Here is a 24,216-nt window from a genome sequence, read left to right on the forward strand (position 1 = left end):
TTCGACAAGTTATGTTGTAACCGAATGATTGAAAACATCCAGCAGTCATTCCCCCCTCGAGTGTCTCCATGACCTTCAACCAAGATATGTTTTATAGACTGGGATGTTCGAGTCACCATCGCCTCCATCTTCATACCGGGAAACGGCACTTGTGGCGATTACCAAACGGCACATCAATTATAAACCGCTCCGTCATCTTGATATTGCCAAACGCGCCCATCTTGCCCCGGAACTTGTGGTCGGCGCGGCTGGAGCGCGACACGGATCGCTGCTGCGTCGCCATGAGGGCGCGCTGCGTGGTGGCGGGTAGACTGGCCATCATTTGCATGTCCGAGGCGCGGAGGGTCTTGTGGGAGATGGCCCGGACCCGGTTGTTCAGGGCTGAGGACTGGGTATTTGTTGACAAGAGTGCCGATGAGTTTGGTGTTGGAGTTGTGGCGTCGGAATCTGATGACGTGGACTCGTGGTCGTGATCTGATGAAGCTGCAGAAGTGCGCGAGACTTTCTGTGATGGTGTTGAACTTGATGAGATCATGGCACAGTTTCCGCGGAGTTTCTTCTGAGTCCTTGACGCCGACGCCGATGTGGTAGTTAAAGATTTATGCGACCTCGATTTCGATTTCCGGAATCCAGCGTCAGGTCGATGGGATATCGTCTTGCCAGAGGGAAGACGTATTGTCGTGCTGTCGATGTATCTGAGGCTATTTCCAATTGCGCCGTCGTTTACATATTCGTCATCGCCCTGGTCATCCGAAGTGTCGGTATCGTCTGAGCTCAAGCTGTATTCATAATCTTCCGAGTCTTCCTCTTCAACCGGCATCAGGGGCGAAGAATCCTCAATCAGGAGAGCAGGCATTGTGGTAGTAGTGGTGGTAGTAGTGCCAGTAGTTGCGCCTATCATTTATCAAATCAAGTAGTGCTGGAAGTGTTGCTTCTTTTGTTTGAAGTCTGAGCTGAGCTGTAAGACAGTTGGATAGACTGTTTACTTGTGGTTGATGTGAATTGCTGTTTTAGGATCACTATAATCTTGCCATGGTACGAAGAGTTATATATCCATTGGAGATGTATGAATTTTGCTACACAAAGCTAGTCTCGTCTAAACAAGGCTCAACTTCAATGATATTGCATATGATTCATTTTTGGACATTGGAGCCTTTGTCTCACCTTTTCGTCCATCTATGCACCGTGATTCATTCTTGGCGGTCCTGTTTTGGTTTAGCGTGGATGAATCATAATGGTTTCCCCCAGACTTTGCAGATATAGTTGCTCGGGGCAGTGCGACACTGCCCCAACTGTAGAAATATCATCTCAAGGAAATGTGCAGAACTTGTCCTGGAGCTACCGGACATCAATATCAGAAAGACGATTGGTGCAATTCCGATTCCCGTTTAGGTTGGGTTTTCTGGCGGCAATCTGCGTACCCCCACCAAAGATTCGTTAAGAGTCAATCACGAAGGCCTCCTCAGAGAGGCTTTGAGGTGCTATCCAAGAGGGTTCTCCTTTACGATGCTTGAGCCTAATAGAATCTTTCGAATTGGAATTATAGTGGAATTTATTGACGCAATTGCTCTAGTTTACAAAAAGGTTGGGCTGATCCTTTTCAAAATCAATGGCGATGCCTCGTCTGTGTCGTTCATAGGTCGCACAGAAACCCCAGACTATTTGAAGGCGCCGACAAATCCTGAAACCAGGCAAAAGTTGCGGGAGGAATCCGTAAAAACCGAGGTGAGCATCATAAAATTGATGGATTGGAAAAGTGTGATTTCCATTAGTTTGGTTTAGGTATCACCTTGGCAGCATCAAGTCTGTCTCGATGTATCTTTATAATTTCAAGATGATGAACGTATCATGACTTTCAATGCATATGAGAAATATTGATCAAGTATCTCTCAGAATCATGCTCGAATTGGGTGGGAGGTGTCGGGAAGAAAAGGGTAATATCGTAGAGCAGCAAAAGGATTATTTGTTGCTTTAGTTTTCATGACCGACACTGCCAGTGCCGCTTGCTTTCGTATCGGTGTCTGGATGTAACGACTCCGTTGATTGACTTTCATCATACGATTTGAGCCCTGGTGAAGCATCAAAGCAATCACCGGATCATTGCCATACGTCGTCCATGTTCTCGACAGAGGGTATGGAATCAAGATTGCAAATTCAAGACTAAGATCTCGTGCTAACGGATCTCCGAGTCGCTAGTCTAGAGTGCGGCTCTGGAAGTCGGAAGCAGAAGCACGTAGGGCTGAAGCTTAATCGGATCTTCCCGCTGAGAGTTTTGCACTCACTTTTGCCGTCTCGGATTTTGCTCGGTTTTGTGGATTGCCGGAATCCACAATCAAAAACTTTTTCTCGGGATTTCTCGAGCTATAAAAAAGTCTTGGTCGTTGGGCATTGCTTGGCAGAATTGTTATCGTCGGGTTGATTAGTCACATCTCCTTGAGTCACCATGTTATCTGGCAGAGCGACGGTATTCAGCATGACTCGGCTGGATGATCCGTGAGCGCATTGTTGATTCATCGACTTGCCTTTCCGGAGACTTGGGAGGCATGTCTGTAATGGGCTCAAAAAGAAAAGTCGACGAACGCTCTGGCTTCTATAGCCTCGCAACGGTGTCAAAGCATTGCTGTGTGTTTCTTGAAAAAAAGCGGCAGCATTTCGGCGAGGGTCATATTCACGGCCCACACAGGCCCAGTTTATCCACTGGGAATGGGCTCGCACCATATGGTGCCAGGCCTAGTCCCGGCCGGACAACATGCCACAGATGGCTCTATGGTTCTTGGGAAAACCCACTGTTATCTCCATTGGACTTCGCTCGGGAACTGTGTCGGGAACTGCGACGGCATTGGGATCATGTTGGTTGACCCGCCGTCATGTATTTGAACGTTGCACGGCGCCTGAGACTCTGCTCCCGTTGGGAGCTCTGTTCCTCTCTGGGTTGCCCATGACGGTCTACATCGTACGACAATAGCGTTTACAAGTGTCGACAGATCGATCGATACCCACAAGGCTGCAGATATGTCAGATACTACTACGCCAACCCGAGTACAATCCGAGATCGATCCGGACCCAGCTCAACATGATCCGGCAACGACAACGGAGAAAATCGAAGAACCGACCGTCAAGGAACTAGATCTGTCTCATCGGCCAGACGGTGGCTTAGACGCATGGCTTCAAGTGCTGAGCGCCTGGTGCGTCATCTTTAGCACCTTCGGACTGGTCAACTGCTTTGGTGTTTACCAATCATACTATGAACAAGTCCTGTTACCAAACAGCTCTTCTTCCTCCATCTCATGGGTCGGGTCTATTCAAGGATTCCTGCTACTGGCAGGTGGCATCTTTTCGGGGCCTCTGTTTGATATGGGATATTTCCGACACCTCCTCTATAGTGGTCTATTCCTCATCATCTTTGGCCAGTTCATGACGTCTCTCTGCACAGAGTACTATCAGGTGCTTTTGGCACAGGGACTCTGCATTGGACTTGGCTGTGCCTTGACCTTTCCCCCTACGACAGCCGCCCTGTCCCAGTACTTTTCACGCCGAATCGCATTGGCAACCGGGTTAGCATCATCAGGGTCACCCTTGGCCGGTACTGTGCTGCCCATCGCATTCAACCAACTTGTTGACCGACTAGGCTTCGGATGGGCGACCCGAATCATTGCTTTCATTCTACTTGGCGTCGCAGTTGTTCCTCTCATGTTCTTCAAGACCAGACTGCCACCCTCGAAGCATCGCAGAGCCTTGATCGACATGTCGGCGTTTACGGACGTGCCATTCATGATTTTTGTAGTCGGCTCATTTTTCTGCTTCATGGGCCTCTACATTCCCTTCTTTTACATTGAGCTCTTTAGCATTGAGCACAGCCTGACAAGCGATGCTTTTGCTCCCTACATGGTGGCCATTATGAACGCAGTCAGTGTCCCTGGTCGTATCGTGCCGGGCATCATTTCGGACTTTATTGGGTCGCCCACGATAGTCATGGGCGGATGTGCCGCTCTCTCGTGCATTCTGGCCTTTGCCTGGATTGGCATACGGAACCATGGCGGCATAATCGTGTTCGCGGTCCTCTACGGCGGATTCAGCGGCGGTGTTGTCAGCAGCCATCCATCGGGCATCTTCTCGCTCACTTCGGATCACACACGAATGGGAACCCGCTTGGGAATGGCTTGTTTCGTGGCGGGAGTAGCTCTCTTGATTGGAACGCCAATTGCCGGAGCCATACTGGGAACAGATGATAATGCGAATGAGGCAAAGTGGGATGGCTTGATTGCATTCTGTGCCATTTCCATGTTTCTCGGTGCATGTCTTGTCTTGACCACCGGGGTGATGGGCAAGTTGCGACTGCGTCAGAAACTACGGGATGAAATCTGAAATTTCCAGATGCGATTGCCACGTTGGGTGAAATAAATAAAAGAAAAATAAAGAATAAAAATCAAATAACAGCAAAGTAATAACGAGATATTATTCCGCGCGATTATAAGCATGCCTAAGGCTACTGCCGTCGTGACCGTATCTACCACATGGACCGTGGGACCAAGCTTGCCGGCAATTCAAGCCATTTGCTGTAAGCTTAATTCAGGCACCTCTTACCTCTTATTTCACCCCCGCTGAGAAGCCAGTAGAATGCAGTCAACTTCGCCGTAGACTCGAAACAAGAATTCTCGTGGGTTCTTCCTCAAACGCGCCTTCTTTAATTTCCATCTTGCTGTTTAAAGCTTTCAACAAGTCGAAGAAATAAGAGACCCCGACCGCCATCCCGAGAATTGTAATATTTTCGACAGCAGAAGCAATATTGTTTCTACGGGCATTTTCTTTTCATATTTCTTTCGCGTCGCCAGTTCACTCCACGGCTGCGACGCGTCTGAGATCCCTGCCGCTGAAGCCTGCGTGGCGCCCAATACATCGACGGGGCCCCGTCGATTTATTAGCCGACGGGGCCCCGTCGATGTATTGGGAGCCAGCCTGCGTACCCCTCTTACATAATCCGGCTCCTGGCTGGATGCAGTTTAGTGGTCACCCACCCCGGTTTCTTCAGAATCAGAGAAATTTCCACTACGTTTTTGGTGGGGAGCCTCTATCGGTGAGCACTGAGAAGCCCAGAAAGGAAGCGCGGCCCAGTCAGTTCTCCAAATAGTAATCGTTCAAGTCCCACCCACCACATACGTAGGTGGTGTTTAATGGTGCATGCAACCAACCACATCGTGCTGCTCAGGTACGTACAGATGAAAAAAAACATTTTTTACAGCACAAAAGGCCGCCTGCCCAAAAGGAAAATCCACTGTGCGTCTACTATATACGTGCAATTGCTGTGGACAAGATTGGACGGCATGCAAGCTTGCAGGCTTGGTCTTGACTTCTCGCCATTTTTCTAGAATGAAGAAAGATTATTCGGTTCTAGTGCTGAGTTTGTTACAGCGCCAATTCCAGATTTTTCTCCAATCAACGTAAAACAATACAACTCTTCTGTGCCGGAAGGAGGAAAAAAAAAGTGTACGTATTTATTTGAATTCCCATCCGTCTCACCTAGATCCGTGTCATGAGTGCCAGACCTACCTGTACCTACTGATTAAGTAGCACGAGCATCTGATTAGTGGACGACTCAGTGCTGACACTGCTCCCTTCTAGTACACTACAACCTGGCAGCCTGGACTGGACTGGGACCCCCACCATTCGCTGTCGGCGAGAGTTTTACTGTATTCCGGAGTGATTCCCATTTGGAAACACCAGGTCTCTCACCTCGTCACTAAGAGGAAACAACCACCTTTGTTTCCCATTTGTCGACCTGTGCTCGCCCCCCGATTAACTGACATAGGAGCTGCATTTTGCAGCTCGTCGCCAAAACGTCTTCTTCAAAGAAAAGGAAGATTAGGCGTTCCTCCAGAGAAGAGGCCATAGATAGCCCCTCACCCGACACTCCACTGCAGTCCTGCGAGACCGACGATAATCCAAACTTCTCCTTCACCTCGGCCACTTTTGCTCCTTCACCCCGCGGCGACTCAGTGCCGCCTGCCTCGAGTCTGCCTCCCCATCTCCTCCCAGAGTACGCTCAATCCGTCGCCAGCTCAACGGCGGGCGATAGTCCTCCTGCTCTGAACAGCGCCAGAGGCTCGTCCCCCCTCGTTATCAAACCATCATACCACAGAACTATCATGGGTGGTGCTGCAGAATTCCCAGAACGTGCTTCCTCACCGCTGAAAAGGAGAGCCTCTAGCATGGAACCCGAGACTGGCGAGGAGGGCGTCTCTAACGAAGACGTGGACATGGTCACGGTACCGCCGGCTGAGCCAGCTGCGCCAGCTGCCGCTGTCGCTGCAGAGGAAGAAACACAAGCCGAAGGTCAAAAACTGTCGCAACCGCCACAGTCCATTGAGGCGCACATCAAGTCGATACGCACCTTCTGCGAAGAGTTTGAGTCGCGGCCCCTGGCAGACGGCGACCAAGTATATATTGTGTCGCGAAAATGGGTCGAGTCTGTAATTGGCGACTCCAAGGACTCCAAGAAATCCGCAGCCCTCGATCCGACCACGATTACGCCGGTCGATAACTCGGACATAATTTGGGAAGTTATTGAAGACCCTACCGTTGGTAGCAGTGTCGATACACTCAAGAAAAGGTTCATTCGACTGAAATCTGACCTTGGACCTGAACAATACAACATCTTCCCGCCAACTGCCTGGAGTCTGGTAATGCAATGGCCGGGCTTGGCTGAAGGACAGTTTCCCATCCTCAGACATGCTCATGCAACGAGCGACAATGAGTTTGACCAGAATGTGCAGCTGGAGATGCACCCGCCAGTCTTCACCATCTATCGCCTATGGTCTGCTCACAGCCCAATCGCGATCAAGCAAATAATCAAGAGCAGTCACCCGCCTCCTCCGCGCCTAGCTCGAAGCCGTACCTTCAGATGGAGCACGTTTCTCAAGCAGTCCAAACACTTGACGGATATCGAACTCAAGTCCAAGGTTCGAGTTTGGAGAGTACCGCGCAAGCTACCCACGAGTGACTCGGTAGCTGGTTCAGCACTCACCCCGCCTTCCTCCCCGCAGGCTGAAGACTCCGACAGCCCTCAGGATTCATGGCCTAACATGCTGATCGATGTCAACACGTTCAACGCTCTGGAGGAGCCCGCCGAGCGCGAAAAAGTGGACTTTAGAGACGTGACTGTTGATGAAAACTACAATGGACATACCGATCTTGCAAGACTAGCGCTGTCTACTGACCAGGCTATTGTCTTGGATGAGCAAATCACAGGCACCACGTTTGTCTCGACTTTCACCATCTCACAAGCCTCAGAAAAGCTCCCTGCTCCACGGGCCAACTCCGCCAGTGTAGTCTTGAATCGCACTGCGAGGTCCGGCAGAACTAGTCCTGTACCATCTGGACCGGTAACTCGTGGCAGAACTCACAAGTCTGGGCGGACCATAGGATGTACAGGTTTAGGAAATCTAGGTAATACCTGCTACATGAACTCTGCGCTGCAATGCGTGCGGAGCGTCGAGGAGCTTACGAAATACTTCCTGTCTGGAGAATGGGAGAATGAAGTCAACCGTGAAAATGTTTTGGCACATAACGGAGACGTGGCTCAGGCCTATGCGCTGCTTCTCAAAGAGATATACAGAGAGCCTCCTCCGCCTTCCGTCACTCCACGACATTTCAAAAGCACCCTCGGTCGCTATGCACCAGCCTTCTCTGGATATGGTCAGCAAGACTCTCAGGAATTCGTAGGCTTTCTGCTAGACGGCTTACAGGAAGACCTTAGCAGGGTCAAGAAGAAACCCTACATTGAAAAGCCAGATTCCACTGATGAAATGATCAATGATCCCAAAGCTATTGCAAAAATGGCCGAACAGGTCTGGGACATAACCAAGCGCCGTGATGACTCGGTCATAGCAGACCTCTTCACCGGACTTTACAAATCGACCCTAGTCTGCCCGGATCCCAGCTGCGCCAAAGTCAGCATCACCTTTGATCCCTTCAACAGTTTGAGTCTGCCACTGCCCATTCAGAGCAAGTGGTCTCACACCGTGAAATTCTTCCCTCTCAACGATCGTCCCATCGATATCAGAGTCGAGCTAGACAAGTCCTCATCCATCAAGCAACTAAAGGATTTCATCAGCACTCGCACTGGTGTTCCCGCAGAGAGACTACATGGCGCTGAGCAGTGGAAGAACAAATTCTACAAGCAGTACCCGAACGGTGCTTGTGCTTCGGACGAGATCACCACCAACGATGAGGCCTGGATCTACGAGCTCGAAGCAGCTCCGACAAACTGGAATTCTGCAGAGTCACGAAAGTTGGAAAATGGTAAGGCTAGACGTTCCCTTTTGGAGGAGGCCGAAGAGCCGAGCGATGAAGTCTATGAAGCTATGATTGTTCCTGTCATGCATCGCATTATCGCGGATAAACAATACGGTGCTCAGCGACCATTGTGCCTTGTTCCCCACTTCATCGTCGTGAATCCAGAAGAGGTGAGTGTCTTTTACTTCTATTCCTACTCCGACTCTCACATTCAGTACGGCTTCTTTGGGCGTACTAACAATATGGACAGTCCCGGAGCGAGGATGCCATTCGTCGCAAGATCCTTCAAAAGGTTGCTACCTTGACCAAGCACCATTTCTTTGCTCGTGACGAAACAAATTCGCCAGAGTCAGCAGAGTTCGTCAATAGCGGCTCCGATTTGAGCTCTAATGAAGGAAAAATTGTTGCTCAGTCTGTACAAGGCGAAGATGACATGGTCGACATCACGATGAGAGATGCTGGCGACGCCAAGGTTGCTCAGGACGGAGAACCTAAGCAATCTACAAAGATCCCTCACTTCAATCAGACTCCTCCATCGTGGATGGATGCCAAAGAATTCTTGCCTGGAGAGCTGCAAAATATGTTTGAGCTCAGCTACGTCACCGAAACTGGATCACTACTAGCTACTGGTAATAACAGTGTCAACGAGTCTTCTGACTATCCGAGACTATCATCGAGAATACCTGATTCTCCTGGTTCGGACGATGGCGGTGATAGTGGTACAAACGGTACAATCTCCAATGACGAGGAAAGCCAGGATGAGTCATCGCAACAGAGTGCAGACGTCCCACCCACGAGGATGGCTGAAGAGAGCGAAGAGGAAGACCCGGTCCCCATTGTCAAGGTACGCTCACGACAATCAGCATCCTCTGACAGCTCGACAAAAATAGGTTTCTTTCAAGTGAAGATACCAATTCGCGCCAGTGGCAGTACACTGACAGATCCTCAGATCCCGCACAGACCTAAGAGCTCGAAGACGAATCAGAGGTTGCCTGGCGGAGCTAAGAAAATGAAGCCGAAGAAGTACGGTAAGAAAGGCAGCAAGCGTGCACAACGACAGGCAGCACAGCTTGCCAGGAAGCAGCAAGCCCAACAAGAGCGGGAAGAAGCGAACTTTCACGTCGAAACCGTAGACTCTGGCGCAGATGGTGGTCCACTTATTCGACTGAGGGAAGCCATCGTTGTCGATTGGAACGAGGGTGCTTACAATGCACTGTTTGACGAAAAACTATGGATGTCTTGCGAGACACTACCTGACCCAGAACTCGACAAGGCTCAACAATCCCGTGCCAGACGCAGAAAGAACGGTATTACGCTCGAAGACTGCCTTGATGAGTTTGAACGCGAAGAGGTTCTGTCCGAGCACGACACGTGGTATTGCCCACGCTGCAAACAACACCAACGTGCCTCCAAGAAATTCGACCTGTGGAAGACTCCAGATATCTTGGTTGTTCACTTGAAGAGATTTAGCTCAAGTGGTTATCGTAGGGAGAAGCTGGATGTACTAGTCGACTTCCCCATCGAAGGCCTGGACCTAACCCGCAGAGTTTCCGAGCCGGAGAGCGGTAAAACAGAGATCTATGATCTCATTGGTGTCGATTGTCACTGGGGAGGCCTGGGAGGCGGTCATTACACCGCCCATGCCAAGAACTTTGTCGACGGCCAATGGTACTCATACAATGGTGAGTGAAAGCGAGAACTTTGGTGATTTGGACACTCTAACAATATCCTATAGACTCGTCTGTTTCTAGGGCCAACACCGATAAGATCGTTGATGTGACGGCCTACCTTCTGTTCTATCGTCGCCGCTCAGACACTCCCCTTGGTGGCCCTCGCTTCAAAGAAATCATTGATGATATGGAGAAATCAGAATCCGAGGACGACGCTGCCGACTCGGGGGAAGGTCGGCGACTCGACGAGGGTTCCTCCCCAACTGGGTCGTCGAGCGCATTCCAGGAGCAAGGTCTCGGAGCTACTCGCCAGCACAAGCAAGACGATCATGGTGGTAGAACCCATGGCTCGGCCGCTTTCGAAACCAAGAGCGATGACGGGACCATGCAACTGACCGATGCGTCATTCGATGACGGTAATCAGCCCCTTCGCCGAAGCATCGAGGATGACGAGGGCATCGGAATGACTGAAAACCCCAAGCACACGTCTGCTAATGCGTACCAGCAGACTTGGGACTTCGCCCTATTAACGAGTAATAATCTGGCCAATGGTGATACTGGCCCTGCAAGTCCGGTTGGCTCTGGTGCTGCCACTGATGAAGCCCAGCACGATTCTTCCGGCGATTCCGTCTTTAGTCGTGCCGGCGACTTGGACCACGACACAGACATGGAGAACGTACCCGGTGCTAGCCATATTGAGCTCGCTACGGCAGCCGACCCAGACCCCCCAGCTTATAGCCAAGAACCTCCGCCGCCCGACTATAGGGCCGAGATATCTCGTGAGGACATGTCTCAGTTCTGGAATGCTAGGCATGACATTCACGAGGTTGTCGCTAAGGGCGACGATCAAGGGTCTGAAGAAGCCGTCGAGATACGAGTCGAGGAAGAAGAGGACAAGGACAAGCAGGACTAGGAACCCCGCACGCCCGATTCGCCGCCATCCAGCGCCTTTGCTGTGATACTCTAATGGTCGTGGAGTCAACTTTGGCTTTAAACAGCACAAGCTGCCTTGCCAGGACAAATAGTAGGCTCTGGTACAGAAATCGCTTAGAGGCCAGCGTTTTGCAACTTGACCGAACAGCATTTGCCGACAGTCCAAAGTGTGCCGTGCTAGAGTGGCGCTGATTTTCAGATTGGTAGCATGATGGCATCGATTGCGACTCTAAGGATAGGACCCTTTTGTCAATGGTCATCAAGATACATGAGGAATGTAGAAGATATCTATTTGGGGCAACCCAGTGGACGGAAGTGGACGCAGAAAGGAACCGGAAAAAAATATTTCTAGAGCTAGATTTGTTGCTCGAAAGAAGTACATTGGAGGACTGCATGGTTTGAAATCATTGAAGAGCATTGCACCTCGTGTGTGCTTGCGTGTGATGGGTTATTCTTGACATGACATATTGCATTTGCATGGTATGGCCTGGTATGGCAGCGACCGGAGGTTACTGTCATTGTCGGCCACTAAATAAAAAAGAAGAGATAGATTGCTGAATACATTGATTGCATATATCAAGTTTGACGCCAACTGCAAAGACTGAAAATGTGTCAACATTCCGGTTTCCGTACAATATATCGTGTAAGAGGATATTGGTTGTAAGCATGGTGTTGGAGGTTGCTCACTTGGTAGAATAGTACTCGCCTTCACAGTGTGCCATTTGGCAAATGATTATCGCGGCCACAAGTCCAAGAGAACTAATTAATTTGTTTTTGATATTGTTCATGATTGAATCTTGTTCATATTAGCCACAAGATCATGGCTCTAGTTTGTCAAATCCTCTTCTTTCAAGGGTCATAATCCCAATCAGTGCTTATAAAGCGCAAGTTATCCCCCAAAAAACATGCAAGTGACATAATCTCATATCAAACCCCTTGTAACGCCCAATTATCGAAATCTGCGAGTAACCTCTGTCTGATTTTACCAGCTAGTGACAATCTTCTCCATGGCCTCGAGAAGGATATCGGCGTGCGACTTCTCAAAGATGAGCATGGGTCGGAGACGGACGGCATGAGCACCGCTGCCACCAATGTTGACACCAAACTTCTTGGCCTTTGCGAGGAACTGGTCGCGCTTGGGGTTGTCAAAGGCGATAAAGGTACCCTGGCCCTTGCCACGGAGGTTTTGGAAGTCTTGCGGGTACTTCTTTGCAAGCTCCTCAATCTTGCCAAAGAGGTAGTCTCCGACCTTGGCGGTGTTTTCGACGAGGTTGTGTCGCTCAATCTCTTCAATGATGGCGCGGAAGAGGATGGCACGGGCCGGGTCACCCATCCAGGTGTTGAACTGGCGGTAGGGCTTGTTGGGGCGGAGCTCGGGGTTGCCAAAGTAGTAACCGGCAGTCTGGGCCTTCTTGGAGAAGGTGACCATATCGGGAGGCGTAGGGAGGTCCCAGTGGTCGTGAGCCCAGAACTTGCCAGTGGCACCGACACCAGTCTGGACCTCATCGACAATCATGAGAACGCCGTGCTTCTGGGTAACCTCGCGCAGGCCGCGGAAGAAGGCGGGGGAGGCGTGGTTGTCACCACCCTCGGACTGGATAGGCTCGACAATAACGGCGGCCGGGGGCAAGTGCCAGTTCTTGATCAGGTGCTCAACCTCTGCAAGGGCGTCGGCCTCGGCCTTGGCGTTCTCCTCGACGTGCTCCTCAAGGGGGTACTTGAGCTGAGGGAAAGTGGCCTGAGGCCAGTCGAAGGCGGGAATGTCGAGCTTGTGAATGGGCTTGGAGCGGGTGGTGGAGAGGGATCCAAACAGACGACCGTGGAAACCAGTCTTGAAGGACAGGATGGAGAGCTGAGAGGCACCAGGGGACTGGTTGTTCATGGCCGATTCCATCTCCTCCTCAGTAAACTCGACGGCAGGACCACCTCGCTCCTTTTGCCGCCTCCACATGAAAGCGGCCTTGTATGCAGTCTCGTTGGCATCGGAACCGGCCATGGCGGTGAAGACCTGGTTCAGACCCTTGGGGGCAACCTTGAGGATACCGGTCTCGAGGACGGACGCCCAGTCGTGCGAGGGGAAGTTGCCCAGGGCGGGACGGTTGATGATGGAGTTGACCATTTCGGGGCTCTGGGCAGCCTTGACGAGAGCTGGGTTGTTGTAACCGACCGGAATCGAGGCAATCTGGGCGTAGCTGATCTCTACAGTCAGTCATTGGAGTGTTGTGTGAGAGGCTTATTTTGGTGCCATTGCCACTTACACATCAAGGAGCGTGTTGCCATCGGGGTCGACAATGTAGTTTCCGAAACTCTTGGTGTAGTCGGCGAGCATGTTCAAGCTGCGGGTATCAAAGACCGTGTCCAGCTTGGTGATAGCCTCCTGAGACTTGGGGCCCGGAATGTCAGTCTTGACCACGGGGCCCTGAGCTTCGCCCTGGTAGTAGGACGAGACCATTCTGCTGGAGGATACTGCGAGGGTCTGTCTGAGAGTTGAAGGAGCAGCAATTCGCTTGCTGGCAGCCAGAATTGGCCGCATACCGGCAGCACGAAGAGACGCCATCTTTGCTTTTATGCGTACAGCAGATCGTTTGCTGGGACACTAACTGATGAGGCGGGAAAGCAAGCGCAAGCCAATTTCTTGACTTGCTCCTACTAGATACAATTATGAATCTCCTTCACAAAAGGAAGGGTCCACGAATGTAGGTGATGGCTAGTAGCAATTAAGTTCTAACCAACAAGACCTGTGGTGTGTAATACCAACCCACGATCCAATGGAAGGGGGAGTGGGAGGTAATGAGAAGTAAGAAAAGGATAATATAGTATAAGTGTAAAAGCTATGGAGCTTAGGTACAGTTGGAGCCAAGAAGGAGGGTTGCTTGCAGACTGGGCTATCGTCAGCCTCTTTAAAGAAAAAAGCTTGGGCAACCACCAGCAGGGAACGTGGACATGAATTGATTGTCAATTGAAAGACGACACAGCTTGGAGGGGACTGTAGCTTTTTGCGGGGAGCTGACAGTGACGTCTCATTGGCGAGATCCAGCGATCTTCGGGGTTGGGTGGCACGCCCACAGGGGTCCAGCAAGTGACGAAAGGTTCAAGGTTGGTTAGGTTTCTGGCGGGGGAGGCGGCCAGTGAGCAATTGGCTTAATGCAACAGCCTCTGTCATGGACTCTTTGCCCGACCTAGGAAAAGCTGCAGAGGCGAGCCAGCAGGCGAACAACCTCCCACGCGCACCGGCTTCTACTACACTCACTACATTGCTGACCCCATGACCATAGTGTGTAACCAAGCTAAACGGCGTGAAGGGAAACGCTGCCGCATATGCTTTCCTAATTGAAATTCCCCAATTGGCGCTGCCTGCATACTCACGCCTTGATCCAAAACAAAGATCCCCTCGGAATCAAATCCATCGCTCTGTTGGAATCATGGATGATGCAGCCAGCCGAGCCAGCCAGCCAGCCAGCGCTCGCTCGCTCGCTCACTCACCTCACTTCTTGTTGCACATGCCGGCACGTCGATAACGTTCAGATAACAACCACCTCTACAAATCTCCACCTGTCTCGCCTCTAGGCGGAAAGCGGAAAGTCTACGCGGTGACCACCCTCGACATGTTCGACATGTCCCCAGAATATGGCGGGGGTTGTTGTTCAGATGCGATAAGGCTAATGGTAGGAGAGATCCGAGCTCCGGCTCGCTGGTTCCTAAAATGCTGCTTGCCATTGTTCGGGAGCACTGCGAATAATAATAATAAAGCAAGCCGAAGCCGAAGACACCGATGTCGCTGTTGGATGAGATATAGATATCACTCTTTTTTTTCTTCGTTTCTCTATGCTCGGTTCGCGCCGATAGTATATTGGCGGAATCGGGAAGGTTCTCGCGGTCTAGACCGTTTTGGTCATGCCATTTTGTCTCTTCATCTCCAATTCATCAATTACTATTGTTTGCATTATGGGACGACCACCTTTGGTTGATCATTCTGCCTGTCAATCTGTGGAAAGATATGGAGTCTCTGGTTCGCAGACTAATACCCCGAGCCCAGCTGATGAAGAGCTTCGACCTGTCTTACAGTACATACATACACTAATAGGCCGACGGGCCTTTTTGAGCAACCATATCATCGATCTTGACATGCTCTGCTCAAGCATAGTCCTCACGATCGCTCCACCCCGGTTGCAGATATTCCCAGTTTTGGTTGAAATCAAAGCTGGTCTGATACTGGCCGTAGCTAAACAGCGTGATCCCATCCAGCTTTGCGCCGGCATCTGTCTGCGCCCAGAGGCTTATGGCGAGCCTGTTGGTTCCCCGATTGTTGATAACACCCGGCGGGACAGGGAATCGTGTCTGCGGCCCAAGATGAGGGACATATTTGCCGTACTGATATCCATTGACCCAGAGCATCACTCGAGCGACGGTACCTTCCGGCGCCGTGAACTCGAAACCAAGTGGCACATCCAGATCCTCGTCAATATACAGGTCAAAGTCGGTCGTGTAGAAGGCGATTCCGGACTGGCTCAGACCCTCGTATGGACTGGAGTCGCTAAAGTCTTGCGACGATGACACTGTGTCGAAGCCTGGTAGGAACCAACCTAGACGCTCACCATACAGGCCGCCCTCGTTCATGGGACCACGAACCGGGTCGATATTGTCTGGTCCTCCCGCATTTCCTGCAATTTTCCACAGCTTGAATCCGGTGTTTGTCGAAGTGCCACTGGGCAGCAGGTAGGCACCTAGAATACCACGAGGATTCTCGACCCCCTTTGCAGTTGAAGTCTCATCGTGTCCATGGTAATCCACCACGACTGTGAGGACATTGTCCGTGGCCTTGAGCGCCGACAATGGCAGCGAAAGGTTGGCTGCGATGTTTGTGAGGGTGCCGTTGCCTTCGTGGCCGCCAATGAGCTGACCGTTCAGCCAAGCATTCCAGCCAAACCCGAGACCGCCCGATGTAGAAATGTATACCGTGCTAGAGTTTGCGCCGTCAAAGTAGCCTCTGTATACCTTGGCCCCAGCATAGTAGCCATAGTCGGAAGCAAACAGAACAGGCAACGACTCTGGTGCTACTGGGCTCAGAGTCGAGTTCTTGTCGCATACGGTCCACTTGGAATCGTCATAGTCAGAGGCAACCTCTGGCAGCGAGTCTGCCGATGCCCAGTTTGTCAAAGACGGAAGCTCAATTGTCCTTGATTCTGCGCCAGTGATTTCGGCGATGTAGGAGCCATAGGTTGTGCGATTGGCTCTCAGATGCTGTCCATTCCATTGAATTGATTCAATAGGCTTCCCGGTGTAGACCTCAATGGTGGTCGAGTTGTCATTGTCACCGTGCACAACAAGCTGTCTGCCCCTCAATGATGCATCTCTTACCAGATATGGCCCAATGACGAATATCTGTTGATCCGGACGGACCGCTGGGCTCAATGTTGTTGGTGGTGCCCAAAATCTCCATGCAGTCGACTGTTCTAGAAGATACACCAAAACACCATTTGAGAACTTGACCGCTGTCGTGCCAGCAGCTTGCGTATAGGTAAAGGCGTTCCTGGTGGTATTGGTCTGGGCTGTAAACCCGCTGTCGCCATAGACCTTGTACGTCAGACTATGGTTGCCCTTGAGCGCAAACTCGCCCGTCTGCCCTTCCTTTAGGTACATGACCAGCACATCAGCGTCGTCAAACACACCGTGCACGGCAACGTCGGCGGACGCATAGAGGAGACTGTGTCGGCCAAAGTTGTAGTCGGTGACGAGAATCTTGCTCTGCCTTCCGTGGAGCTCCACGGTTGGGACCGTCACGGTCCCGGCGCTGGTATCGAGGTCCACGGCAAAGGATACGTTTGTCATGGATTTTGTGCTGGCTTGCTGGACTACGGTGAAGGTTGCCCCTGACTCGGGATTCCGCAGGACCCAGCTGAAACCGGCAGTGGACGAAAGCTATTTTATGTCAGATTAAGTTTGTGGTTCCATTAGACTTGTCCAACTGCATTTACCTTGTATCCAGTGCCATTTCCAGCCATCTCTGTCTCTAGTAGATCTGGTGATACCCTTGTAAAGAGTCCAATGAGCTTGGTCTGGAACAATTTATCCCACTGCTGACGGGTCTCGCGCAGTGGCGCACTGTAGTCGTAGCTGGTATAGACAACAGGAGCAGCCGCTAGAAGTATGTTAGAAACCAGGAATCAAGAAATATGATAGAATCATACAGTGTCCCCAATTGGTTCCACCCCACGTCATGTAAATATTGTGCAGCGTGACGCGTTGTCCGATCTAGATTCAGTGAGCATAGACCACGGTATCGTTGGTAGACGTTGATACTCACGTTGTTCTTGTAGTACACATCTGGGAAAGCCGGATCGTGCTCGGAAGTACACTGTTTGTGTAAGCAAGTGAACAGACATTGTTCAGCATTGAACTGACCTCATCATAAAAGGTGTCACTTCCCCAAGCTGAAAACCAGCCACCTTCAAACTCGGGTAGATACTCTGGCTGAGTATACGAGTAGTTCTGGAACCATTGGTAATAAGTCCTGACCACATTGAAGCCAGTCTCGACGTTGGTGCAAGAGAGACCGCCCGGATAGCTGTCGAGTCCATACACATCGACGGCACCACCGACATCTTGATAGTCGACGGACCAAGACTGAGACCGCATGCCCTTTTCATTGTGTGTAAAAGGCACAATGACACCGGCATCCCGGAACGCCTCTTCAATCTGCTCCATGTGCAGCACTTGGGTAGCGTTGGGAGAATGGTTCGTTTCTTGATACTCGTTCTCAATCTGGTTGAGAATCACAGTCTAGCAGATAAATGTGAGTATACAACTTTCGTGGGCAAGACTTCGTGGTTGACGGGAGACTTACACCGCCTTCGGTAATCTGGTTCGCAGCAATGATTTCCCCAATCTTTGTCACCCATGGAAGCCATGCCTGGTGATAGGTCTCATCGGCGGTTCTGAGGCTACCGAGACTGCCGTCTGAACCCCAAAGAGCAAGACCGCCTCCGCTTGTTTCGGCCTGCATTGCTTCAGCATTTTATGCATCTTTAACTCGTATACCAAGAAACGTACATTGCAATAGGGGCCGGCTCTCGTGATGACCCATAGCCCAGCTTCTTTGGCATAGTCGAAGAGCCTCTGAACATTCTTTCCGGCTGTCTCAAAGTCATAGGTATCAGGATTCGGGCTGTGGTAGGACCAGAAGAAGTATACACTGGTTCAATCAGTATATGGATACAAGTTGGTTATGTGCATTGGATTTACCTAATAGCATTAAATCCGTTTGCCTTGAATTTTTGCAGAATATCCTGGAGACGAAATATTGGTAAAACGTTCCCTCAACATATTGAGACAGAATATCTCACAGGCCACAATTCCGGAACGGGCATTCGCTGGTAGTGGAATTCGGCAGAGCTATCATTTGAATACAGTCAACCAGACTAGTACATGAGATTTGACTTGGAGCACTGACTAAATATAAGTTCTCTGGCCATTGACACTCAAGCTGAACTTGTCCCACGTCACGGCTTCAGTCAGGTTGTTGGATGTGCAGACTGCTCCGTACGCAAGCCCGAGGGCGGCCGCGAGAGCCTTTACCAGACGCATGATGCAATGATTCTCAAGCAAAAGACGACGTCCTCAAGCAACATGTCATCTAATTCTTCCCTTTCGCATGGACAAAGGCTGGAATTTATTTCACACCATCACATCACTGTAAGAAAGACAGATCTCGTTCATTGATCGCCACCTGACAATATTTGCCATGCAGGAGGCGGCTCCGCGGGACCAACATTGCAGCATCGTGAACGAGTGGAGAATCACGGCAGAAAATGAACGCTGCTCTCATAGAAAATTCCGGCAATCAGGACGCGTCGTTTCTGGAAGCGCACTCATTGTGCCTAATGACAACCATGGAACCATCATCGATACCCCGCAGACCAGCTACGTGCGCAACATGGTGCATCTGAGAATATACCCATGCGTCCTAAAAAATTCGGAGAATGCCTGCCAAATACCAAAGAAGTGGTTTCCCGCGGCCATTGGGTTCTTGGCTCTGAAAAGGCGCGAAAGTCCGGAATTTCTCATTCGGGCACACGGGATATTTTCATCTGTCAATGACTCTAGACTGTCTTTGCTCGGCGCCGCGCGAATGATGGTCCGACCATGCCCGCAGACCCGGCTTCTTTCGCCATTATAACGAGCGTTGCGCTCATTTTACCAAGAGATGAAAGGACTCGTCATATAATGGCACACTTGACCACACACACACACACCTCTTCACATGCTAATATATTCGCTGCTTCAGCACAGTCAACCCTTTTTGCAGGAGGGCTCCTGTCATGTTTTATACCCTGCAGCCGCCGCCCATGCCCAGCTCTTGCTCTCGAGTCGAGATTGGCGCACGGTTGACCGACGATAAGAAGCAACGTGTTACCCCAGACCGAGTTACATGGGAAATACCGGGCAACGGAGATCACTGAGTAGCATTTCCCAATTTCTGGGTTTTCTTTAGACAGCAGGGCAACAAAAGAAGTCGTTTGGAAGTGGAGACATATCAGGGCAATACTAATGACTACCGAGAAGGTCGTCTGGTTCCAGTTTTGACCAAAAAAGAAGACCAATCTCGGGAATGACGACATGGGCAATTTCACTACGGTCGGTTCCTGCATTGGTGTTGCCCTGTGCCCCATTGTTCCAAGGCCTGAAGTCGAGCCGAGAAAGTCTAGAGCGCGACGGAATAGAGTTTTGTCCAGTCACAGGAAAAAAAAAACTGTAAACTATATTCCGCTTTTGCGATATATATCGCAGTTCGCTTACACGAGAGAGGGCAAGAAATTGCCGCAACATGTAATAGTCAAACTCAGTCTTGAAGAAAAGAATACAAGTCGGAAGCCACCCGATGAGTATCTGTCTGTGATCTCGTAAGCCAATGCCGGATGGGCACATGTAAACGGACTGAACATCTCCACACCAATCTACTAACAATACTCTATATTAACGCCTGTGTAATGTGACAAGGAAGATGGCATCTTTTACCGGCCGCTTCTTCACATTTCACATTGCCCCCATAGGTTCGCGCGAGGTGGATTTCCAAGACAAGCATCGGGCCTGCAGATTTGGTGTCGTGTGAGGTCATTTTTTTTTTTTTTTTGGTTATTCTTCTTCAGCAAGCAAATAGAAAAATATGTGTCTCCATTGTAAGGCATCATCAACATGACGACAATGGGGCCGGTTAGAAAGCAAAAAAGTTCGCTCGTATCGGACAATAGGCCACGAAGCTCGCGGGTCAAGATGCTCTACTAGGAAGCTAGAAGGTCTTTCATTACCTTCTAGCTGGGTTAGCAGCTCTTGACGGCCCGGCTAGCTGGGCTGGTTGCTGGGCAGGAAGGGGGAATGTAGGCAGCGTGGCAGGCAGACACCTGGAAGTCGTGTGCTGCGCGCATGAAACGGGCAGGCTCGTGGTCATTTTAGCGTCCTAGTCGTTAGCTGAGCGAGATGAGGATATCATGCTTGTGCCGAAAGAAAAAAAAAAAACACTATGGCTACTGCTGGGCATCTGCTGCGCTGGCTAGTCTGCGGCGCGGGGTCTCTTCGCTTATGAGCGAGAAAAGGTCAAGAAAGAGTGGGTTTCCAACGACCTCTTTACTTATGGGCGGTGCAGAGCTAGACATGGGAATTTTTACATTCGTGAATATACACTCCAACTTCACACGGCTAACAGTCTACCCAAAAAAATTGAAAAAAGATGATTCGAAAAGTGTGACCTTGACGTGCTATTATAATTTAATATTCCTTTTTTTCTGCTTCAAAATCGGTTCATTCGCTGATGTTCTGTGGTATTGAAAAACGACCATTTTGGTGACGAGTGTAAAAATTCCAATGTCAAGGGGGTGCGGTGCGAACACTAGAGAGCGTTGTCCATCAATTGCGGCTGCTCCGTTAGTCCCGCTGGAGATCCTCATAGGATCTGCTTATTTCCATGTCACGGGCCCGGAAAGTGAAGATTCACTGATGATGAAGAATACTCCATTTCACCAAGTCAACAGACATCTCGCTTCCAAGCCAAGGTTTACGCTGCCTGTGCATCTCGGAGCAGCAGGCAGCGCAGCGTTTGCTTCTCCACTGTGTAGTTGGTATTCCGGGATCCGGGATTCCAACTGCAAGGTCCCACTGCCGATGCGATCTCCATCGGTAAGCAAGAGCACATCATTTCCCAAAATTGCAGCTCGATCCCATCTTTGCACATCATTGTCATGATCCATAACGTTCCAGACTTAAAGATCGTTGCTGCTATGTATAAATTTTCTTCCGAAGATCCGTGATGCTGTATGTAATGGAAATCAGAACAAGGAAAAAATAAACAAATCTACTGCCATAGGTATCACCCATATGTTACCAGTTTTTGTTTTCTAGCTGATTGAATGAACGGCTATTGGTCAATCGATAGCTACACTCGGGATTTGTTATGTCATCAGCGTTTGGCAAGATTCTCATAGAATTGCAGGCAAAGGTACAGTACATGAGGTGTTGGGCAGTGCAATTGAGGAATTACTACGGATATAGGGCATTTGGTAGCGTAGGTGTAGGGCAGAGCGGTTGGAAAGGGCGGTGCTTTTGGTGGCTTCGCGCCGCAATTAGCCCTCGAGGGAGTACGTACGGTGGAAAAGCAAGCATATGCACACAAACGAGCAATCAAACAAGATTGGGGATACGATGGATGACCAGATCAAGAGAATTCTCCTTTTTCCAGGTACGAGCCTCTTGGGCTCACTCCGGATTGGGATGATCTACGATGAGGCTGTCCATCCCCTCAACGATCAAGCTTGAAAACGAGGCCCAGCTATCGCGGCGGACGGATGGGGAAGTTTTGACATGATTGATATAACAGACAGGCTATATCAGACATCTCGAGAGTGATACTGGGCAGGTCTAGAAGACGGTTATTTATCACGAGGCGGTTGAACGTTGGTGTCCGTCTCCCTCGTGGCGCCCAAAAATGGGCAAGAAAATCAGAAACGGCTTCAATTGCAACAATTCAGACAAGGAAGCAGCCATGCACGAACCGTCAAAAGTTGGGATTCTGGCAGGGAGCTTCCCAGAAGCCCCCTCAGGTGAGAATGCCAGTGAGGCGAAGATGGAGCATGAGCAAGCTGCAGCGGACATGCATTGGAAGTCAGCCCGGAAGTCAGCAGGCTGTGCCATTTACACAGTAAGATGAGCTCAAAGCACTGGCTTGAAGCCCTGGGAGCCAATCAAATATCACAGGTACCTGGAACTGGGCGCAATTGCATGCAAGGGCCCGTTGCTCGCTATTCGGGGAAAAAGAAGCAGTCAGCTTACCTCGTAGAAGTTAGCACGCACGGGCATTTTGATGGAGAAGAGAAGGAATAGGAGGGGAAAGAGGAGGAGAGGAGAGGACTGTTGCTGCCCTGCCCTCCCAAAATACACGTCGTACCCTACTACTGACCTAGTAGAATGTAGTATAGGCCACAGCGCGCAGGGCAGCATTTCGAAAGACACCGGCGTCTCAGAATTGGTGCTAGTCTGAACATGGACGATGTGACGTCCATTCTTGTCCGGAAGTCTTCCGAAATGGACAACACATCTCCTGAATCAACTAGCAACTCTGCACAGAGCCTTGGAGTGTCCAAGCAGCTCTCTTTCTGGTATTCAGGTTTATCCAATTCGTCTCCTTCTAGAATTATATCAGAAACGAGGTAAGGGGGAGGAGGAAGAGAATCTATTGGTCTCTACGAAAGCAATGTTTCAAAGTCTGTTCATCCAGGACCAGCCAGTCGAGTGCTACTGCTCCAGCCTCCAGGGCCAAGCCCGTCCCACTGACCAGGTACCTGCGAGCGACTACCGGGCCTACCAAAACACAACCCTGTCTCGGGATGCCATCTTGCTTTTTTAACATTGTGGGTGGCAGAATCTATTCATCCGTAGCTGAACTCTGATTTACTATTCCTCTTGGGTGTCTCTCTTTTTTTTTTTTCTCCGCGCTGCTGGGCGGGTTATGACAGCCAGTATTGCTATTAACCCATGAACCATAACAGGGAAATGGGGTTACTGGGACCACCCAGTCTATACCAATGCCTCGATATACCTTGCCAAGTAAGTAATTAAGACTGGTTGTCTGGAGCCGGTGGATTTCACTAGACTAGAACAAAATAAAAACAAAGCAAAAAAACACAATCTCTCGATCGTGAGAGCAATCGCAAGAATCGTATGCTTCATTTGCATCAGAGGATGAGGAGAAACGGAAAAAGCAAGCAGTCACAATGCTTCATGGTATGACTCTCCATATTGCAGGAGGTGATGCATGCATATGGCGCACGTACATAAGCATACATGTGCAATCCCATCTATTTTCCTCAGACAGCACGGCAGATCAACCATGCATGCACAGGGGAGTAGCTGACAAGAAAAGAACCCAGCACCTCATCCTGTGTGACTTGGTAATACCACTCACCACTAGCATAGCAGCTGAAGACAGCAGCAGAAGCAGACAGATACCGTGCACGCAGAAGAATATGGCTATGGCTTCACTGTTGGTTTGGGCTACATTTAGTATTTACAGCCTACAATAGTACCCAAGGGCACAGAAGATGAGGCAGCACTAACAAAATAGACTGCCGCAAAAGCGCTGCTGCTATTCATACTGCACGGATATCCTGGATCAGCCAAAGCCCAGACCAGGCCACGCCCGCCCGCGCAAGGACGTGGATGAGCATTGCTCTCGTAACAGCTGGAGAAACCAAGTCCATGATGAGCTACATGGCTAGCTCGATCGTAGTGTAGCCCACAACAAACAAAACAGCCAGATGGGGATCCAGGAGCCTATGGAGTCCCCGTTGTGGAACCATTCTTACGGACCCTGACTATAATCGGAGCACAATAAGTGTCGTCTAATACTGCTACAGTAGTGTGCTTGCGCCTGCTGCTTGAGGGGGAACCTGGCTTCCTTGCAAGACCTGCGTCGAAAATTTGCTGTCTTGTTCTCGCACGGCCACTTGGCTGTCCTGTACATAGGATCATAAAGATCCTACCGGGCCCGAGCCAGAGGTTGTAAACGTTTGGAATGGTTTTCCCTCTCTTTCTCGTCACCTTTCACCCTTTCGTGTGCTAGGCCGGTTCAGCAGTCATCAGTTCCTTCGAGCCTTGACCAGTCATAGGTTGAATCCAAAGACTTGGTCCAAGCCTCTCAATTTCAAACAAACATTCTTTTTTTTTTTTTGAGGTTTTAAGTCTTTTCCTGAATACCTACTCGACCATTCCTATCTCTCGCTTGGGGATCTGTTATTGCCGGGGAGTGCAATAGCAACGCCACTTTAGGCTCGGA

General features: G+C 50.3%; 5 protein-coding genes across 5 annotated transcripts; 2 read left to right on the top strand and 3 right to left on the bottom strand.

The window, feature by feature from the left end:
- Positions 1-130: 130 nt before the first annotated feature.
- PFICI_07706 (uncharacterized protein) lies at positions 131-856 on the bottom strand (the record flags this gene model as incomplete). The annotated part of the gene is made up of 1 exon (XM_007836287.1): positions 131-856. One exon carries the CDS (start codon positions 854-856, stop codon positions 131-133), a length of 726 nt encoding a protein of 241 aa, XP_007834478.1.
- A 2,156-nt stretch (positions 857-3,012) lies between these two features.
- On the top strand, positions 3,013-4,365 carry PFICI_07707 (uncharacterized protein; the record flags this gene model as incomplete). The annotated part of the gene is made up of 1 exon (XM_007836288.1): positions 3,013-4,365. The coding sequence occupies one exon, from the start codon at positions 3,013-3,015 to the stop codon at positions 4,363-4,365; it is 1,353 nt and encodes a 450-aa protein (XP_007834479.1).
- Positions 4,366-5,367: 1,002 nt separating this feature from the next.
- On the top strand, positions 5,368-10,875 carry PFICI_07708 (uncharacterized protein; the record flags this gene model as incomplete). Its single annotated transcript, XM_007836289.1, has 6 exons — positions 5,368-5,398; positions 5,620-5,687; positions 5,823-8,462; positions 8,543-9,136; positions 9,242-9,974; positions 10,028-10,875. The coding sequence occupies 6 exons, from the start codon at positions 5,368-5,370 to the stop codon at positions 10,873-10,875; spliced, it is 4,914 nt and encodes a 1,637-aa protein (XP_007834480.1).
- Positions 10,876-11,877: 1,002 nt separating this feature from the next.
- On the bottom strand, positions 11,878-13,452 carry PFICI_07709 (4-aminobutyrate aminotransferase; the record flags this gene model as incomplete). The annotated part of the gene is made up of 2 exons (XM_007836290.1): positions 11,878-13,087; positions 13,154-13,452. 2 exons carry the CDS (start codon positions 13,450-13,452, stop codon positions 11,878-11,880), a joined length of 1,509 nt encoding a protein of 502 aa, XP_007834481.1.
- Positions 13,453-15,029: 1,577 nt separating this feature from the next.
- PFICI_07710 (beta-galactosidase C) lies at positions 15,030-18,479 on the bottom strand (the record flags this gene model as incomplete). The annotated part of the gene is made up of 10 exons (XM_007836291.1): positions 15,030-16,814; positions 16,871-17,034; positions 17,084-17,147; positions 17,200-17,250; positions 17,298-17,675; positions 17,740-17,892; positions 17,946-18,087; positions 18,138-18,181; positions 18,239-18,287; positions 18,346-18,479. 10 exons carry the CDS (start codon positions 18,477-18,479, stop codon positions 15,030-15,032), a joined length of 2,964 nt encoding a protein of 987 aa, XP_007834482.1.
- Between the last annotated feature and the right edge of the window lie 5,737 nt (positions 18,480-24,216).

The sequence above is a fragment of the Pestalotiopsis fici genome (genome assembly GCF_000516985.1).
Source record: "Pestalotiopsis fici W106-1 unplaced genomic scaffold PFICI_Scf_5, whole genome shotgun sequence".
In the NCBI taxonomy this organism is placed as follows: domain Eukaryota; kingdom Fungi; phylum Ascomycota; class Sordariomycetes; order Amphisphaeriales; family Sporocadaceae; genus Pestalotiopsis; species Pestalotiopsis fici.